Source organism: Coregonus lavaretus, assembly GCF_964263955.1.
Source record: "Coregonus lavaretus genome assembly, chromosome: 1".
Taxonomy (NCBI): domain Eukaryota; kingdom Metazoa; phylum Chordata; class Actinopteri; order Salmoniformes; family Salmonidae; genus Coregonus; species Coregonus lavaretus.
The window spans coordinates 4,513,044-4,527,377 of NC_139988.1; the positions used below are offsets into that span (position 1 = coordinate 4,513,044).

The 14,334-nt window shown below is 48.7% G+C and overlaps 1 protein-coding gene across 1 annotated transcript in view; it reads right to left on the reverse strand.

Annotated features, from left to right (window-relative positions):
* Nucleotides 1-14,131, reverse strand: part of LOC311130066 (potassium channel subfamily K member 12-like) — a gene marked incomplete at both ends in the record, with an annotated part of 53,685 nt that extends 39,554 nt beyond the window's left edge. Inside the window, one exon of the mRNA XM_084162720.1 lies at nucleotides 13,792-14,131. Within this exon, the coding sequence (XP_084018846.1) occupies nucleotides 13,792-14,131 (340 nt within the window). The remainder of the gene's footprint in view (nucleotides 1-13,791) is intronic.
* Between the last annotated feature and the right edge of the window lie 203 nt (nucleotides 14,132-14,334).

The window sequence follows — 14,334 nt, forward strand, 5'->3', positions numbered from 1 at the left end:
CTGGTCTGTCTTGCCTGTCTGGTCTGTCTGGTCTGTCTGGACTGTCTGGTCTGTCTGGTCTGTCTGTCTGTCTGGTCTGTCTTGCCTGTCTGGTCTGTCTGTCTGGTCTGTCTGGACTGGTCTGTCTGGTCTGTCTGGTCTGGTCTGTCTGTCTGGTCTGTCTGGTCTATCTGGTCTGTCTGTCTGCACTGTGTCTGTCTGGTCTGTCTGTCTGTCTGGTCTGTCTTGCCTGTCTGGTCTGTCTGGTCTGGTCTGTCTGTCTGGTCTGGTCTGTCTGTCTGGTCTGGTCTGTCTGGTCTGTCTGGTCTGGTCTGTCTGTCTGGTCTGTCTGGTCTGTCTGGTCTGTCTGTCTGCACTGTGTCTGTCTGGTATGTCTGCTCTTTCTGGTCTGTCTTGTCTGTCTTGTCTGGTCTGTCTGGTCTGTCTGGTCTGTCTGTCTGGTCTGTCTGGTCTATCTGGTCTGTCTGTCTGCACTGTGTCTGTCTGGTCTGTCTGCTCTGTCTGCTCTGTCTGGTCTGTCTTGTCTGTCTGCTCTGTCTGTCTGGTCTGGTCTGTCTGTCTGGTCTGTCTGGTCTGTCTGGTCTGTCTGGTCTGTCTGGTCTGGTCTGTTTGGTCTGTCTGTCTGGTCTGTCTGGTCTGTCTGGTCTGTCTGGTCTGTCTTGTCTGTCTGGTCTGTCTGGTCTGTCTGGTCTGGTCTGGTCTGTCTGGTCTGTCTGGTCTGTCTGGTCTGTCAGGTCTGTCTTGTCTGTCTGGTCTGTCTGGTCTGTCTGGTCTGTCTGGTCTGTCTGGTCTGTCTGATCTGTCTTCTCTGTCTGGTCTGTCTGGTCTCTCTGGTCTGTCTGGTCTATCTGGCCTGTCTGTCTGCACTGCGTCTGTCTGGTCTGTCTTCTCTGTCTGGTCTGTCTTGTCTGTCTTGTCTGGTCTGTCTGGTCAGTCTTCTCTGTCTTGTCTGTCTGGTCTGTCTTGTCTGGTCTGTCTTGTCTGTCTGGTCTGTCTGGTCTGTCTGGTCGGGTCTGTCTTGTCTGGTCTGTTTGGTCTGTCTGGTCTGTCTGGTCTGTCTTGTCTGGTCTGTCTGGTCTGTCTTCTCTGTCTTCTCTGTCTGGTCTGTCTGGTCTGTCTGGTCTGTCTGGTCTATCTGGTCTGTCTGTCTGCACTGTGTCTGTCTGGTCTGTCTGCTCTGTCTGGTCTGTCTTGTCTGTCTTGTCTGGTCTGTCTGGTCAGTCTTCTCTGTCTTGTCTGTCTGGTCTGTCTTGTCTGGTCTGTCTGGTCTGTCTGGTCTGTCTGGTCTGTCTGGTCTGTCTGGTCTGTCTGGTCTGGTCTGTCTTGTCTGGTCTGTTTGGTCTGTCTGGTCTGTCTGGTCTGTCTGGTCTGTCTTTTCTGGTCTGTCTGGTCTGTCTTCTCTGTCTTCTCTGTCTGGTCTGTCTGGTCTGTCTGGTCTGTCTGGTGTGTCTGGTCTGTCTGTCTGCTCTGTCTGTCTGGTCTGGTCTGTCTGTCTGGTTTGTCTGGTCTGGTCTGTCTGGTCTGTCTGGTCTGGTCTGTCTGGTCTGGTCTGGTCTGTCTGGTCTGTCTGGTCTGGTCTGTCTGTCTGGTCTGTCTGGTCTATCTGGTCTGTCTGTCTGCACTGTGTCTGTCTGGTCTGTCTGCTCTGTCTGGTCTGTCTTGTATGTCTTGTCTGGTCTGTCTGGTCAGTCTTCTCTGTCTTGTCTGTCTGGTCTGGTCTGTCTTGTCTGGTCTGTCTGGTCTGTCTTGTCTGGTCTGTCAGGTCTGTCTGGTCTGTCTGGTCTGGTCTGTCTTGTCTGGTCTGTCTGGTCTGTCTGGTCTGTCTGGTCTGTCTGGTCTGATCTGTCTTGTCTGTCTTCTCTGTCTTCTCTGTCTGGTCTGTCTGGTCTGTCTGGTCTGTCTGGTCTGATCTGTCTTGTCTGTCTTCTCTGTCTTCTCTGTCTGGTCTGTCTGTCTGTCTGGTCTGTCTTGCCTGTCTGGTCTGTCTGGTCTGTCTGGTCTGTCTGTCTGTCTGTCTGTCTGGTCTGTCTTGCCTGTCTGGTCTGGTCTGTCTGGTCTGTCTGGTCTGGTCTGTCTGTCTGGTCTGTCTGGTCTATCTGGTCTGTCTGTCTGCACTGTGTCTGTCTGGTCTGTCTGCTCTTTCTGGTCTGTCTTGTCTGTCTTGTCTGGTCTGTCTGGTCTGTCTGGTCTGTCTGGTCTGTCTGTCTGGTCTGTCTGGTCTATCTGGTCTGTCTGTCTGCACTGTGTCTGTCTGGTCTGTCTGCTCTGTCTGGTCTGTCTTGTCTGTCTGCTCTGTCTGTCTGGTCTGGTCTGTCTGGTCTGTCTGGTCTGTCTGGTCTGTCTGGTCTGTCTGGTCTGTCTGGTCTGTCTGGTCTGTCTTTTCTGTCTGGTCTGGTCTGGTCTGTCTGGTCTGTCTGGTCTGGTCTGGTCTGTCTGGTCTGGTCTGTCTGGTCTGTCTGTCTGGTCTGTCTGGTCTCTCTGGTCTGTCTGGTCTGTCTGGTCTGTCTGGTCTGTCTGGTCTGTCTGGTCTGTCTGGTCTGTCTGGTCTGGTCTGTCTTGTCTGGTCTGTCTGGTCTGTCTGGTCTGGTCTGTCTAGTCTGTCTGGTCTGTCTGGTCTGTCTGGTCTGTCAGGTCTGTCTTGTCTGTCTGGTCTGTCTGGTCTGTCTGGTCTGTCTTGTCTGTCTGGTCTGTCTGGTCTGTCTGGTCTGTCTGGTCTGTCGGGTCTGGTCTGGTCTGTCTGGTCTGTCTAGTCTGGTCTGGTCTTTAGACACTGAGAGAGTACTTATGACACTGAGTTCTTGAGACGCTGAGAGAGTATTGAAGACACTGAGTTCTTGAGACACTGAGAGAGTACTTGAGACACTGAGAGAGTACTTGAGATTGTTTCAATGGGGTAGGTTAAACAGGTGGGAGATTAGTTTTCGTTCTTGACTGAGTGTTACTATAAATGTCAGTCTCTGTATCTGTCTCACTGTGTATCTGTGTCAGAGTAGAAGCTTAGAGAGCTCTCCTACAGGAGAATCTCAAGCAGCAGGGTGTGTGTGTGTGTGTATGTCTCTCTCTGTGTGTGTGTGTGTGTGTGTGTGTGTGTGTGTGTGTGTGTGTCTGTGTGTGTGTCTGTGTATATGTCAGCAGGGGGTTGCCAGTGTGATGGAGAGAGAGAGTTAACCCATGTTTACTTATTTTCCCATTTGCACATTGCTATAACACTGTATAGAGACATAATATAACATTTGAAATGTCTTTATCCTTTTGGAACTTGTGTGAGTGTAATGTTTACTGTTAGTTTTCTATTGTTTATTTCACTTTTGTTTATTATCCATTTCACTTGCTTTGGCAATGTAAAGATATGTTCCCATGCCAATAAAGCCCCTTGAATTAAATTGAATTGAATTGAGAGAGGGGTGCGTTGGGCAACCCAAAACACCCTCTCTCTGATCACAAACCCTCACCACCATACTGTGAACAGTACAGACAGAGAGCATAGAGCACAGTGCTGAAACAGAACTTCTGACTTGATGCTCTTTACTGAGGCAGACTAGGCGTGTGTGAGAAAGAGATAGAGAGAGAGAGAGAGAGAGAGAGAGAGAGACGCCACCTCCTCCTCTAAACCAATCCATGTGATCTGTCATGGCTCTCTCATAGTACTGGGTGATATAGACATACAGAAAATGCTTCCACACACTGAGTTCCTGTGGGGCCTGAGAACACCAGCTTCATAAGAGTCAGAACCCTGGAGAGCTCCCTCTCTCGGTTTCTCTCTCTCTCTTTCTCTATCACTCCTCTCTCAAATCAATTCAATTTCAATTCAATTGTCTTGCCTACAGTCAAGCATGGTGGTGGGAGTGTCATGGTCTGGGGCTGCATGAGTGCTGCCGGCACTGGGGAGCTACAGTTCATTGAGGAAACCATGAATGCCAACATGTACTGTGCCATACTGAAGCAGAGCATGATCCCCTCCCTTCGGAGACTGGGCCGCAGGGCAGTATTCCAACATGATAACGACCCCAAACACACCTCCAAGACGACCACTGCCTTGCTAAAGAAGGGTAAAGGTGATGGACTGGCCAAGCATGTCTCCAGACCTAAACCCTATTGAGCATCTGTGGGGCATCCTCAAACGGGAGGTGGAGGAGTGCAAGGTCTCTAACATCCACCAGCTCCGTGATGTCGTCATGGAGGAGTGGAAGAGGACTCCAGTGGCAACCTGTGTAGCTCTGGTGAACTCCATGCCCAAGAGGGTTAAGGCAATGCTGAAAAATTATGGTGGCCACAAAATATTGACACTTTGGGACCAATTTTGACATTTTCACTTAGGGGTGTACTCACTTTTGTTGCCAGCGGTTTCGACATTAATGGCTGTGTGTTTTGTAATTTTGAGGGGACAGCAAATTTACACTGTTATACAAGCTGTACACTCACTACTTTACATTGTAGCAAAGTGTCATTTCTTCAGTGTTGTCACATGATATACTCAAATATTTACAAAAATGTGAGGGGTGTGCTCACTTTTGTGAGATATTGTACATACATACCAGGTCTTGTTTCAAATATTATTTAGGGTATTTCAATTTCTTTGAAATACATTTGTAAATATATAACTTTTATTTAAAAACACGAGTAGTTGAATATTGACATGTATTTGAAAACATTCAATTACACAGTATTTATACAAATATTCAAATACTCCCATGCATTTGAACCAGGTCTGTTTGGTATTGAAAATAAATACTTTCAAATGGTAAGCTATGTATTAGGAAACTCTTTGAAAATACTTTCAAATACCTTCAATAGAAGTAGCTGATTCAGACCAATACTCAAATACACAGAAAATAAGTATTTAAACACACACACACACACACACACTCATAATGGGCCCAAGACGAGGAATGAACAGGTTGTGTACTGGCTGGACAGGTTGGTTGGACAGGTTGTGTACTGGCTGAACAGGTTGGTTGGACAGGTTGTGTACTGGCTGGACAGGTTGTGTACTGGCTGGACAGGTTGGTTGGACAGGTTGTGTACTGGTTGGACAGGTTGGTTGGACAGGTTGTGTACTAGTTGGACAGGTTGTGTACTGGTTGGACAGGTTGTGTACTGGTTGGACAGGTTGTGTAATGGTTGGACAGGTTGTGTACTGGCTGGACAGGTTGTGTACTGGTTGGACAGGTTGTGTACTGGCTGGACAGGTTGTGTACTGGCTGGACAGGTTGGTTGGACAGGTTGTGTACTGGCTGGACAGGTTGTGTACTGGTTGAACAGGTTGTGTACTGGTTGGACAGGTTGGTTGGACAGGTTGTGTACTGGCTGGACAGGTTGTGTACTGTTTGGACAGGTTGTGTACTGTTTGGACAGGTTGTGTACTGTTTGGACAGGTTGTGTACTGTTTGGACAGGTTGTGTACTGGTTGGACAGGTTGTGTACTGGTTGGACAGGTTGTGTACTGGTTGGACATGTTGTGTACTGGTTGGACAGGTTGTGTACTGGCTGGACAGGTTGTGTACTGGCTGGACAGGTTGGTTGGACAGGTTGTGTAATGGCTGGACAGGTTGTGTACTGGTTGGATCAGTTGTGTACTGGCTGGACAGGTTGGTTGGACAGGTTGTGTACTGGCTGGACAGGTTGTGTACTGGTTGAACAGGTTGTGTACTGGTTGGACAGGTTGGTTGGACTGGTTGTGTACTGGCTGGACAGGTTGTGTACTGGTTGGACAGGTTGTGTACTGGTTGGACAGGTTGTGTACTGGCTGGACAGGTTGTGTACTGGTTGGACAGGTTGTGTACTGGCTGGACAGAATGTGTACTGGCTGGACAGGTTGGTTGGACAGGTTGTGTACTGGTTGGACAGGTTGTGTACTGGTTGGACAGGTTGTGTACTGGCTGGACAGAATGTGTACTGGCTGGACAGGTTGTGTACTGGTTGGACAGGTTGGTTGGACAGGTTGTGTACTGGCTGGACAGGTTGGTTGGACAGGTTGTGTACTGGCTGGACAGGTTGGTTGGACAGGTTGTGTACTGGCTAGACAGGTTGTGTACTGGTTGGACAGGTTGTGAACTGGTTGGACAGGTTGTGTACTGGTTGGACAGGTTGTGTACTGGCTGGACAGGTTGTGTACTGGCTGGACAGGTTGTGTACTGGTTGGACAGGTTGTGTACTGGCTGGACAGAATGTGTACTGGCTGGACAGGTTGTGTACTGGCTGGACAGGTTGTGTACTGGCTGGACAGAATGTGTACTGGCTGGACAGGTTGGTTGGACAGGTTGTGTACTGCTTGGACAGGTTGTGTACTGGTTGGACAGGTTGTGTACTGGCTGGACAGAATGTGTACTGGCTGGACAGGTTGTGTACTGGTTGAACAGGTTGTGTACTGGTTGGACAGGTTGGTTGGACTGGTTGTGTACTGGCTGGACAGGTTGTGTACTGGTTGGACAGGTTGTGTACTGGTTGGACAGGTTGTGTACTGGCTGGACAGGTTGTGTACTGGTTGGACAGGTTGTGTACTGGCTGGACAGAATGTGTACTGGCTGGACAGGTTGGTTGGACAGGTTGTGTACTGGTTGGACAGGTTGTGTACTGGCTGGACAGAATGTGTACTGGCTGGACAGGTTGTGTACTGGTTGGACAGGTTGGTTGGACAGGTTGTGTACTGGCTGGACAGGTTGGTTGGACAGGTTGTGTACTGGCTGGACAGGTTGGTTGGACAGGTTGTGTACTGGCTAGACAGGTTGTGTACTGGTTGGACAGGTTGTGTACTGTTTGGACAGGTTGTGTACTGGTTGGACAGGTTGTGTACTGGCTGGACAGGTTGTGTACTGGCTGGACAGGTTGTGTACTGGTTGGACAGGTTGTGTACTGGCTGGACAGAATGTGTACTGGCTGGACAGGTTGTGTACTGGCTGGACAGGTTGTGTACTGGTTGGACAGGTTGTGTACTGGTTGGATAGGTTGTGTACTGGTTGTATGAAGAAGTTTTTTGAGCAACCAGAAAAATACATTACACGACCAGATTACGTCTTGATCTCATCATGACAAATACCATAATTACTAAAACCAGTTGTTTACATTCTTAATAAAATATTTTTTTCTGAACGAGAATAACTGTTTAAAACCAGAGAAGAATGTCATTAGGATATCCTGTGCCACTTGTTTCCCACTGGGCATCATCTTTGATACACAGAACGTTAGGCCTCAGGATACACACGCACACACACACACACACGCGCACACACGCACGCATGCGCACACACACACATACACACAAACACAGTATCCATCAGACCTCAGTCACCATCAGCTATATGCCACATAGCCGTCACAAACCCTCAGGCTGTACTGGGGGGACAGTTGCTCTTTAGTGACCTATCAGTAGTAAATGTTACATGAGGGGGAGCAGAGGGGGATACTCATTGACATTCTTTTTCCTATTGCTCAAAATGTTCCTGAAACGCACCCGTGGGTCCTGTCCTAGACAGACATACGTGCATTGCCTCTCAGAATGGAGAATGGAGAGCAGAGCTAGCTGAATGGAGAGCAGAGTTAGCTGAATGGAGAGCAGAGTTAGCTGAACGGAGAGCAGAGTTAGCTGAACGGAGAGCAGAGCTAGCTGAACGGAGAGCAGAGCTAGCTGAACGGAGAGCAGAGCTAGCTGAAGGAGAGCAGAGCTAGCTGAATGGAGAGCAGAGCTAGCTGAACGGAGAGCAGAGCTAGCTGAAGGAGAGCAGAGCTAGCTGAATGGAGAGCAGAGCTAGCTGAACGGAGAGCAGAGCTAGCTGAAGGAGAGCAGAGCTAGCTGAATGGAGAGCAGAGCTAGCTGAACGGAGAGCAGAGCTAGCTGAACGGAGAGCAGAGCTAGCTGAACGGAGAGCAGAGCTAGCTGAAGGAGAGCAGCGCTAGCTGAACGGAGAGCAGAGTTAGCTGAACGGAGAGCAGCTGAATGGAGAGCAAAGCTAGCTGAATGGAGAGCACAGCTAGCTGAACGGAGAGCAGAGCTAGCTGAACGGAGAGCAGAGATAGCTGAACGGAGAGCAGCGCTAGCTGAACGGAGAGCAGAGCTAGCTGAAGGAGAGCAGCAGAGTTAGCTGAACGGAGAGCAGAGTTAGCTGAATGGAGAGCAGAGCTAGCTGAACGGAGAGCAGAGCTAGCTGAACGGAGAGCAGAGCTAGCTGAACGGAGAGCAGAGCTAGCTGAACGGAGAGCAGAGTTAGCTGAAGGGAGAGCAGAGCTAGCTGAATGGAGAGCAGAGCTAGCTGAACGGAGAGCAGAGCTAGCTGAAGGAGAGCAGAGCTAGCTGAATGGAGAGCAGAGCTAGCTGAATGGAGAGCAGAGCTAGGTGAATGGAGAGCAGAGTTAGCTGAACGGAGAGCAGAGTTAGCTGAACGGAGAGCAGAGCTAGCTGAAGGAGAGCAGAACTAGCTGAATGGAGAGCAGAGCTAGCTGAATGGAGAGCAGAGCTAGGTGAATGGAGAGCAGAGTTAGCTGAACGGAGAGCAGAGCTAGCTGAACGGAGAGCAGAGCTAGCTGAAGGAGAGCAGAGATAGCTGAACGGAGAGCAGAGCTAGCTGAAGGAGAGCAGAGCTAGCTGAATGGAGAGCAGAGTTAGCTGAACGGAGAGCAGAGCTAGCTGAACGGAGAGCAGAGCTAGCTGAATGGAGAGCAGAGCTAGCTGAACGGAGAGCAGAGCTAGCTGAAGGAGAGCAGAGATAGCTGAACGGAGAGCAGCGCTAGCTGAACGGAGAGCAGAGTTAGCTGAACGGAGAGCAGAGCTAGCTGAATGGAGAGCAGAGCTAGGTGAATGGAGAGCAGAGTTAGCTGAACGGAGAGCAGAGCTAGCTGAACGGAGAGCAGAGCTAGCTGAAGGAGAGCAGAACTAGCTGAATGGAGAGCAGAGCTAGCTGAATGGAGAGCAGAGCTAGGTGAATGGAGAGCAGAGTTAGCTGAACGGAGAGCAGAGCTAGCTGAACGGAGAGCAGAGCTAGCTGAAGGAGAGCAGAGATAGCTGAACGGAGAGCAGCGCTAGCTGAACGGAGAGCAGAGTTAGCTGAACGGAGAGCAGAGCTAGCTGAACGGAGAGCAGAGTTAGCTGAACGGAGAGCAGAGCTAGCTGAAGGAGAGCAGAGCTAGCTGAATGGAGAGCAGAGCTAGCTGAATGGAGAGCAGAGCTAGCTGAATGGAGAGTAGAGTTAGCTGAACGGAGAGCAGAGCTAGCTGAACGGAGAGCAGAGCTAGCTGAACGGAGAGCAGAGCTAGCTGAACGGAGAGCAGAGCTAGCTGAACGGAGAGCAGAGTTAGCTGAAGGGAGAGCAGAGCTAGTGAATGGAGAGCAGAGCTAGCTGAACGGAGAGCAGAGCTAGCTGAACGGAGAGCAGAGCTAGCTGAACGGAGAGCAGCGCTAGCTGAACGGAGAGCAGAGCTAGCTGAACGGAGAGCAGAGCTAGCTGAAGGAGAGCAGAGCTAGCTGAACGGAGAGCAGAGCTAGCTGAAGGAGAGCAGAGCTAGCTGAATGGAGAGCAGAGTTAGCTGAACGGAGAGCAGAGCTAGCTGAAGGAGAGCAGAACTAGCTGAATGGAGAGCAGAGCTAGCTGAATGGAGAGCAGAGCTAGGTGAATGGAGAGCAGAGTTAGCTGAACGGAGAGCAGAGCTAGCTGAACGGAGAGCAGAGCTAGCTGAAGGAGAGCAGAGATAGCTGAACGGAGAGCAGCGCTAGCTGAAGGGAGAGCAGAGTTAGCTGAACGGAGAGCAGAGCTAGCTGAACGGAGAGCAGAGCTAGCTGAAGGAGAGCAGAGCTAGCTGAACGGAGAGCAGAGCTAGCTGAAGGAGAGCAGAGCTAGCTGAATGGAGAGCAGAGCTAGCTGAACGGAGAGAAGAGCTAGCTGAAGGAGAGCAGAACTAGCTGAATGGAGAGCAGAGCTAGCTGAATGGAGAGCAGAGCTAGGTGAATGGAGAGCAGAGTTAGCTGAACGGAGAGCAGAGCTAGCTGAACGGAGAGCAGAGCTAGCTGAAGGAGAGCAGAGATAGCTGAACGGAGAGCAGCGCTAGCTGAACGGAGAGCAGAGTTAGCTGAACGGAGAGCAGAGCTAGCTGAACGGAGAGCAGAGTTAGCTGAACGGAGAGCAGAGCTAGCTGAAGGAGAGCAGAGCTAGCTGAACGGAGAGCAGAGCTAGCTGAAGGAGAGCAGCGCTAGCTGAACGGAGAGCAGAGCTAGCTGAAGGAGAGCAGAGCTAGCTGAACGGAGAGCAGAGTTAGCTGAACGGAGAGCAGAGCTAGCTGAATGGAGAGCACAGCTAGCTGAACGGAGAGCAGAGCTAGCTGAACGGAGAGCAGAGCTAGCTGAAGGAGAGCAGAGTTAGCTGAACGGAGAGCAGAGCTAGCTGAATGAGAGCAGAGTTAGCTGAACGGAGAGCAGAGTTAGCTGAACGGAGAGCAGAGCTAGCTGAATGGAGAGCAGAGCTAGCTGAATGGAGAGCAGAGCTAGCTGAACGGAGAGCAGAGCTAGCTGAACGGAGAGCAGAGCTAGCTGAACGGAGAGCAGCGCTAGCTGTGCCAAGCCAAATGGCAGAGAAATAGGATGTCGCCTGCGTGCCAAAGACTCCTCCACAGCTAAGATGTAACACATGAATGGAAAAATTGCTAATCTGGTGTTCTGGGTGAAAGCCAGTGGAAAAAAATAGGATTGTGAGGCTGAAGGAACAAGATGATGACGCAGCCATTTTACATGGAGGATGAGTTGTGATTCATATTATACTTTACCAGCCTGGTTTCCAGAATTTCCTGTACTGTGTGTGTGTGTGTGTGTGTGTGTGTATACTGTACCAGCCTGCATGCTAACTTTGCCTGTACAGAAGGTTTAGTCTGGCATGACAATATGAGGCTGCCGATTTGGTCAATTTACACACCGGTGGATCAGTCATCATGCACTATACAGTTGAAGTCGGAAGTTTACATACACCTTAGCCAAATACATTTAAACTCAGTTTTTCACAATTCCTGACATTTAATCCTAGTAAGAATTCCCTTTCTTAGGTCAATTAAGATCACCACTTTATTTTAAGAATGTGAAATGTCAGAATAGTAGTAGAGAGAATGATTTATTTCAGCTTTTATTTCTTGCATCACATTCCCAATGGGTCAGAAGTTTACATACACTCAATTAGAATTTGGTAGCATTGCCTTTAAATTGTTTAACTTGGGTCAAACGTTTCGGGTAGCCTTCCACAAGCTTCCCACAATAAGTTGGGTGAATTTTGGCCCATTCCTCCTTACAGACCTGGTGTAACTGAGTCTGGTTTATAACCCTCCTTGCTCGCACACAGTTTTTTAGTTCTGCACACACATTTTCTATAGGATTGAGGTCAGGGCTTTGTGATGGCCACTCCAATACCTTGACTTTGTTGTCCTTAAGCCATTTTGCCACAACTTTGGAAGTATGCTTGGGGTCATTGTCCATTTGGAAGACCCATTTGCGACCAAGCTTTAACTTCCTGACTGATGTCTTGAGATGTTGCTTCAATATATCCACATAATTTTCCTTCCTCATGATGCCATCTATTTTGTGAAGTGCACCAGTCCCTCCTGCAGCAAAGCACCCCCACAGCATGATGCTGCCACCCCCGTGCTTCACGGTTGGGATGGTGTTCTTCGGCTTGCAAACGTTCCCATTTTTCCTCCAAACATAACAATGGTCATTACGGCCAAACAGTTATATTTTTGTTTCATCAGACCAGAGGACATTTCTCCAAAAAGTCCAATCCCTTTACCTTTTGCAGAATATCAGTCTGTCCCTGATGATTTCCTGGAGAGAAGTGGCTTCCTCGCTGCCCTTCTTGACACCAGGCCATCCTCCAAAAGTCTTTGCCTCACTGTGCGTGCAGATGCACTCACACCTGCCTGCTGCCATTCCTGAGCAAGCTCTGCACTGGTGGTGCCCTGATCCCGCAGCTGAATCAACTAGTCTCCTGAGTGGCGCAGTGGTCTAAGGCACTGCATCGCAGTGCTAACTGTGCCACTAGAGATCCTGGTTCGAATCCAGGCTCTGTCGCGACCGGGAGACTCATGGGCGGCGCACAATTGGCCCAGCGTCGTCCAGGGTAGGGGAGGGAATGGCCGGCAGGGATGTAGCTCAGTTGATAGAGCATGGCGTTTGCAACGCCAGGGTTGTGGGTTCGATTCGCACGGGGGGCCAGTATAAAAAAAAATATATATGTATTCACTAACTGTAAGTCGCTCTGGATAAGAGCGTCTGCTAAATGACTAAAATGTAAATGTAAATATGTAAAATGAGATGGTCCCGGCGCTTGCTGGACATTCTTGGGTGCCCTGAAGCCTTCTTCACAACAATTAAACCTCTCTCCTTGAAGTTATTGATAATCCGATAAATGGTTGATTTAGGTGCAATCTTACTAGCAGCAATATCCTTGCCTGTGAAGACCTTTTTGTGCAAAGCAATGATGACGGCACGTGTTTCCTTGCAGGTAACCATGGTTAACAGAGGAAGAACAAGGATTTCAAGCACCACCCTCCTTTTAAAGCTTCCAATCTGTTATTATAACTCAATCAGCATGACAGAGTGATCTCCAGCCTTGTCCTGATCAACACTCTCACCTGTGTTAATGAGAGAATCACTGACATGTCAGCTGGTCCTTTTGTGGCAGGGTTGAAATGCAGTGGAAATGTTTTTTGGAAATTAAGTTCATTTTCATGTCAAAGAGGGACTTGGCAGTTAATTGCAATTCATCTGATCACTCTTCATAACATTCTGGAGTATATGCAAATTGCCATCATAAAAACTGAGGCAGCAGACTTTGTGAAAATTAATATTTGTGTCATTCTCAAAACTTTTAACCACGACTGTATAAGGAGGAGTATCATTGATGGTCTAGCAATAATATCTGGAGAAATAATTCTGAGGCTGAGGTGGATGCTGATGTGGGGATTTGACATGGTGCAGGATCAGTGTTGATACATCCATTTACAGTAGGTCTAGTAAGTGATGATATACACATAGAGTGGGTCTATTATGACAACGTCCTAACGAAAGCCAGTGGAATCTGGAGTCTGAGGCTGCTGACACGTTGTAGTAGTGCTGATGCATGTCATCCATATAAAGCAGGTCTATCATGAGGGCTTCTGTCTCTACATACTACATATTGATTGGGTTTCTTTTAGGACAAGATAACAGGCGTTTAAAATCTGTGTTCTAACAATTCTATGGCAATGTAATGTCCCACCTTTCTGGGTGAGGAAACCCCTCCATGGTTCACCACTGTCTGCTGCCCCTAATCTCTCCATATGTTTAACCAACATATGCAATGCTGAAGCAATCTCACACATCTCACTGCACACATATATTGTTTATGGAGATATGAAGATGGTTCCTACAAGGTCAGTGAAAATCCTATACACTGAAACTGAAAGCAATACAGTTATGTATTATGGTGCCTAACTGTACTGTAAACAAAACATAACGATTTGGAGAACATCTGTGGATACTGTCCATGCATAGCTAATAGCAATGATAAGATACAAACCTTAATTGAAATGTACATAAAATCATTAAATATCTAACGAATGGAAGGATATGTTGCCATAGTAAGTACAGCAAATTCGCGAAGAGTAGTGTGATATTGTACACGCTCTCTTGTGAGCAAAGCAGGATTTTTAGCTTGTTCATTAATTAATTTAGACTGACGCTCGCATGTGTTTGTTTCTGTCTCATATCTGCCACCACTTTTCACACTTTGTGTCTGAATGACAGGAATGCATTACATCACTGATAAGATCGATTCTTATACTCACCAATAGTTGACACCACAGTCCCAACAAAATAAAAAGCCCCTGTAAAATCCCATCGCGGCCTGAGAGCATCAGCTCGGATCCCCGCGGCAATAGCAGTCTCATACTCCCGTAGGAAAGAGTTCAGATCCTCCAAGCTGATATTGAACGTCTCGCTGAAGTTGAAAAGTGTTCTGTTCCATTTGCTGTGCGCCTGCACCTCCGAAGGCCGCTCTATTGCGGAAAACACCGCGGCACCGCACAGCAGATACAGAACAATCAGGATGGCGAGCAGCAAGAAGCGGCCGTTGTCTTCGTTTATGTGGAGGGAGCGGCAGCCTTGCAGTCGCTGGCCAGGCATCATCCAGACTTCAGCACCTTTACCGTGACGGACAGCGACCAGCACCGCGTCTGACGGCGACCCTTACCGCTTCCGACAGCGACCCACCCCGCGACAGACAGGGCATCCAATCATTTTATGGTCCCACTTTAGAATCTTTAGAAAATCTCAACTGATATTGCAAGGGCTCAGAGCGTATTCCAAAAACGTTATAGGACATTTACACA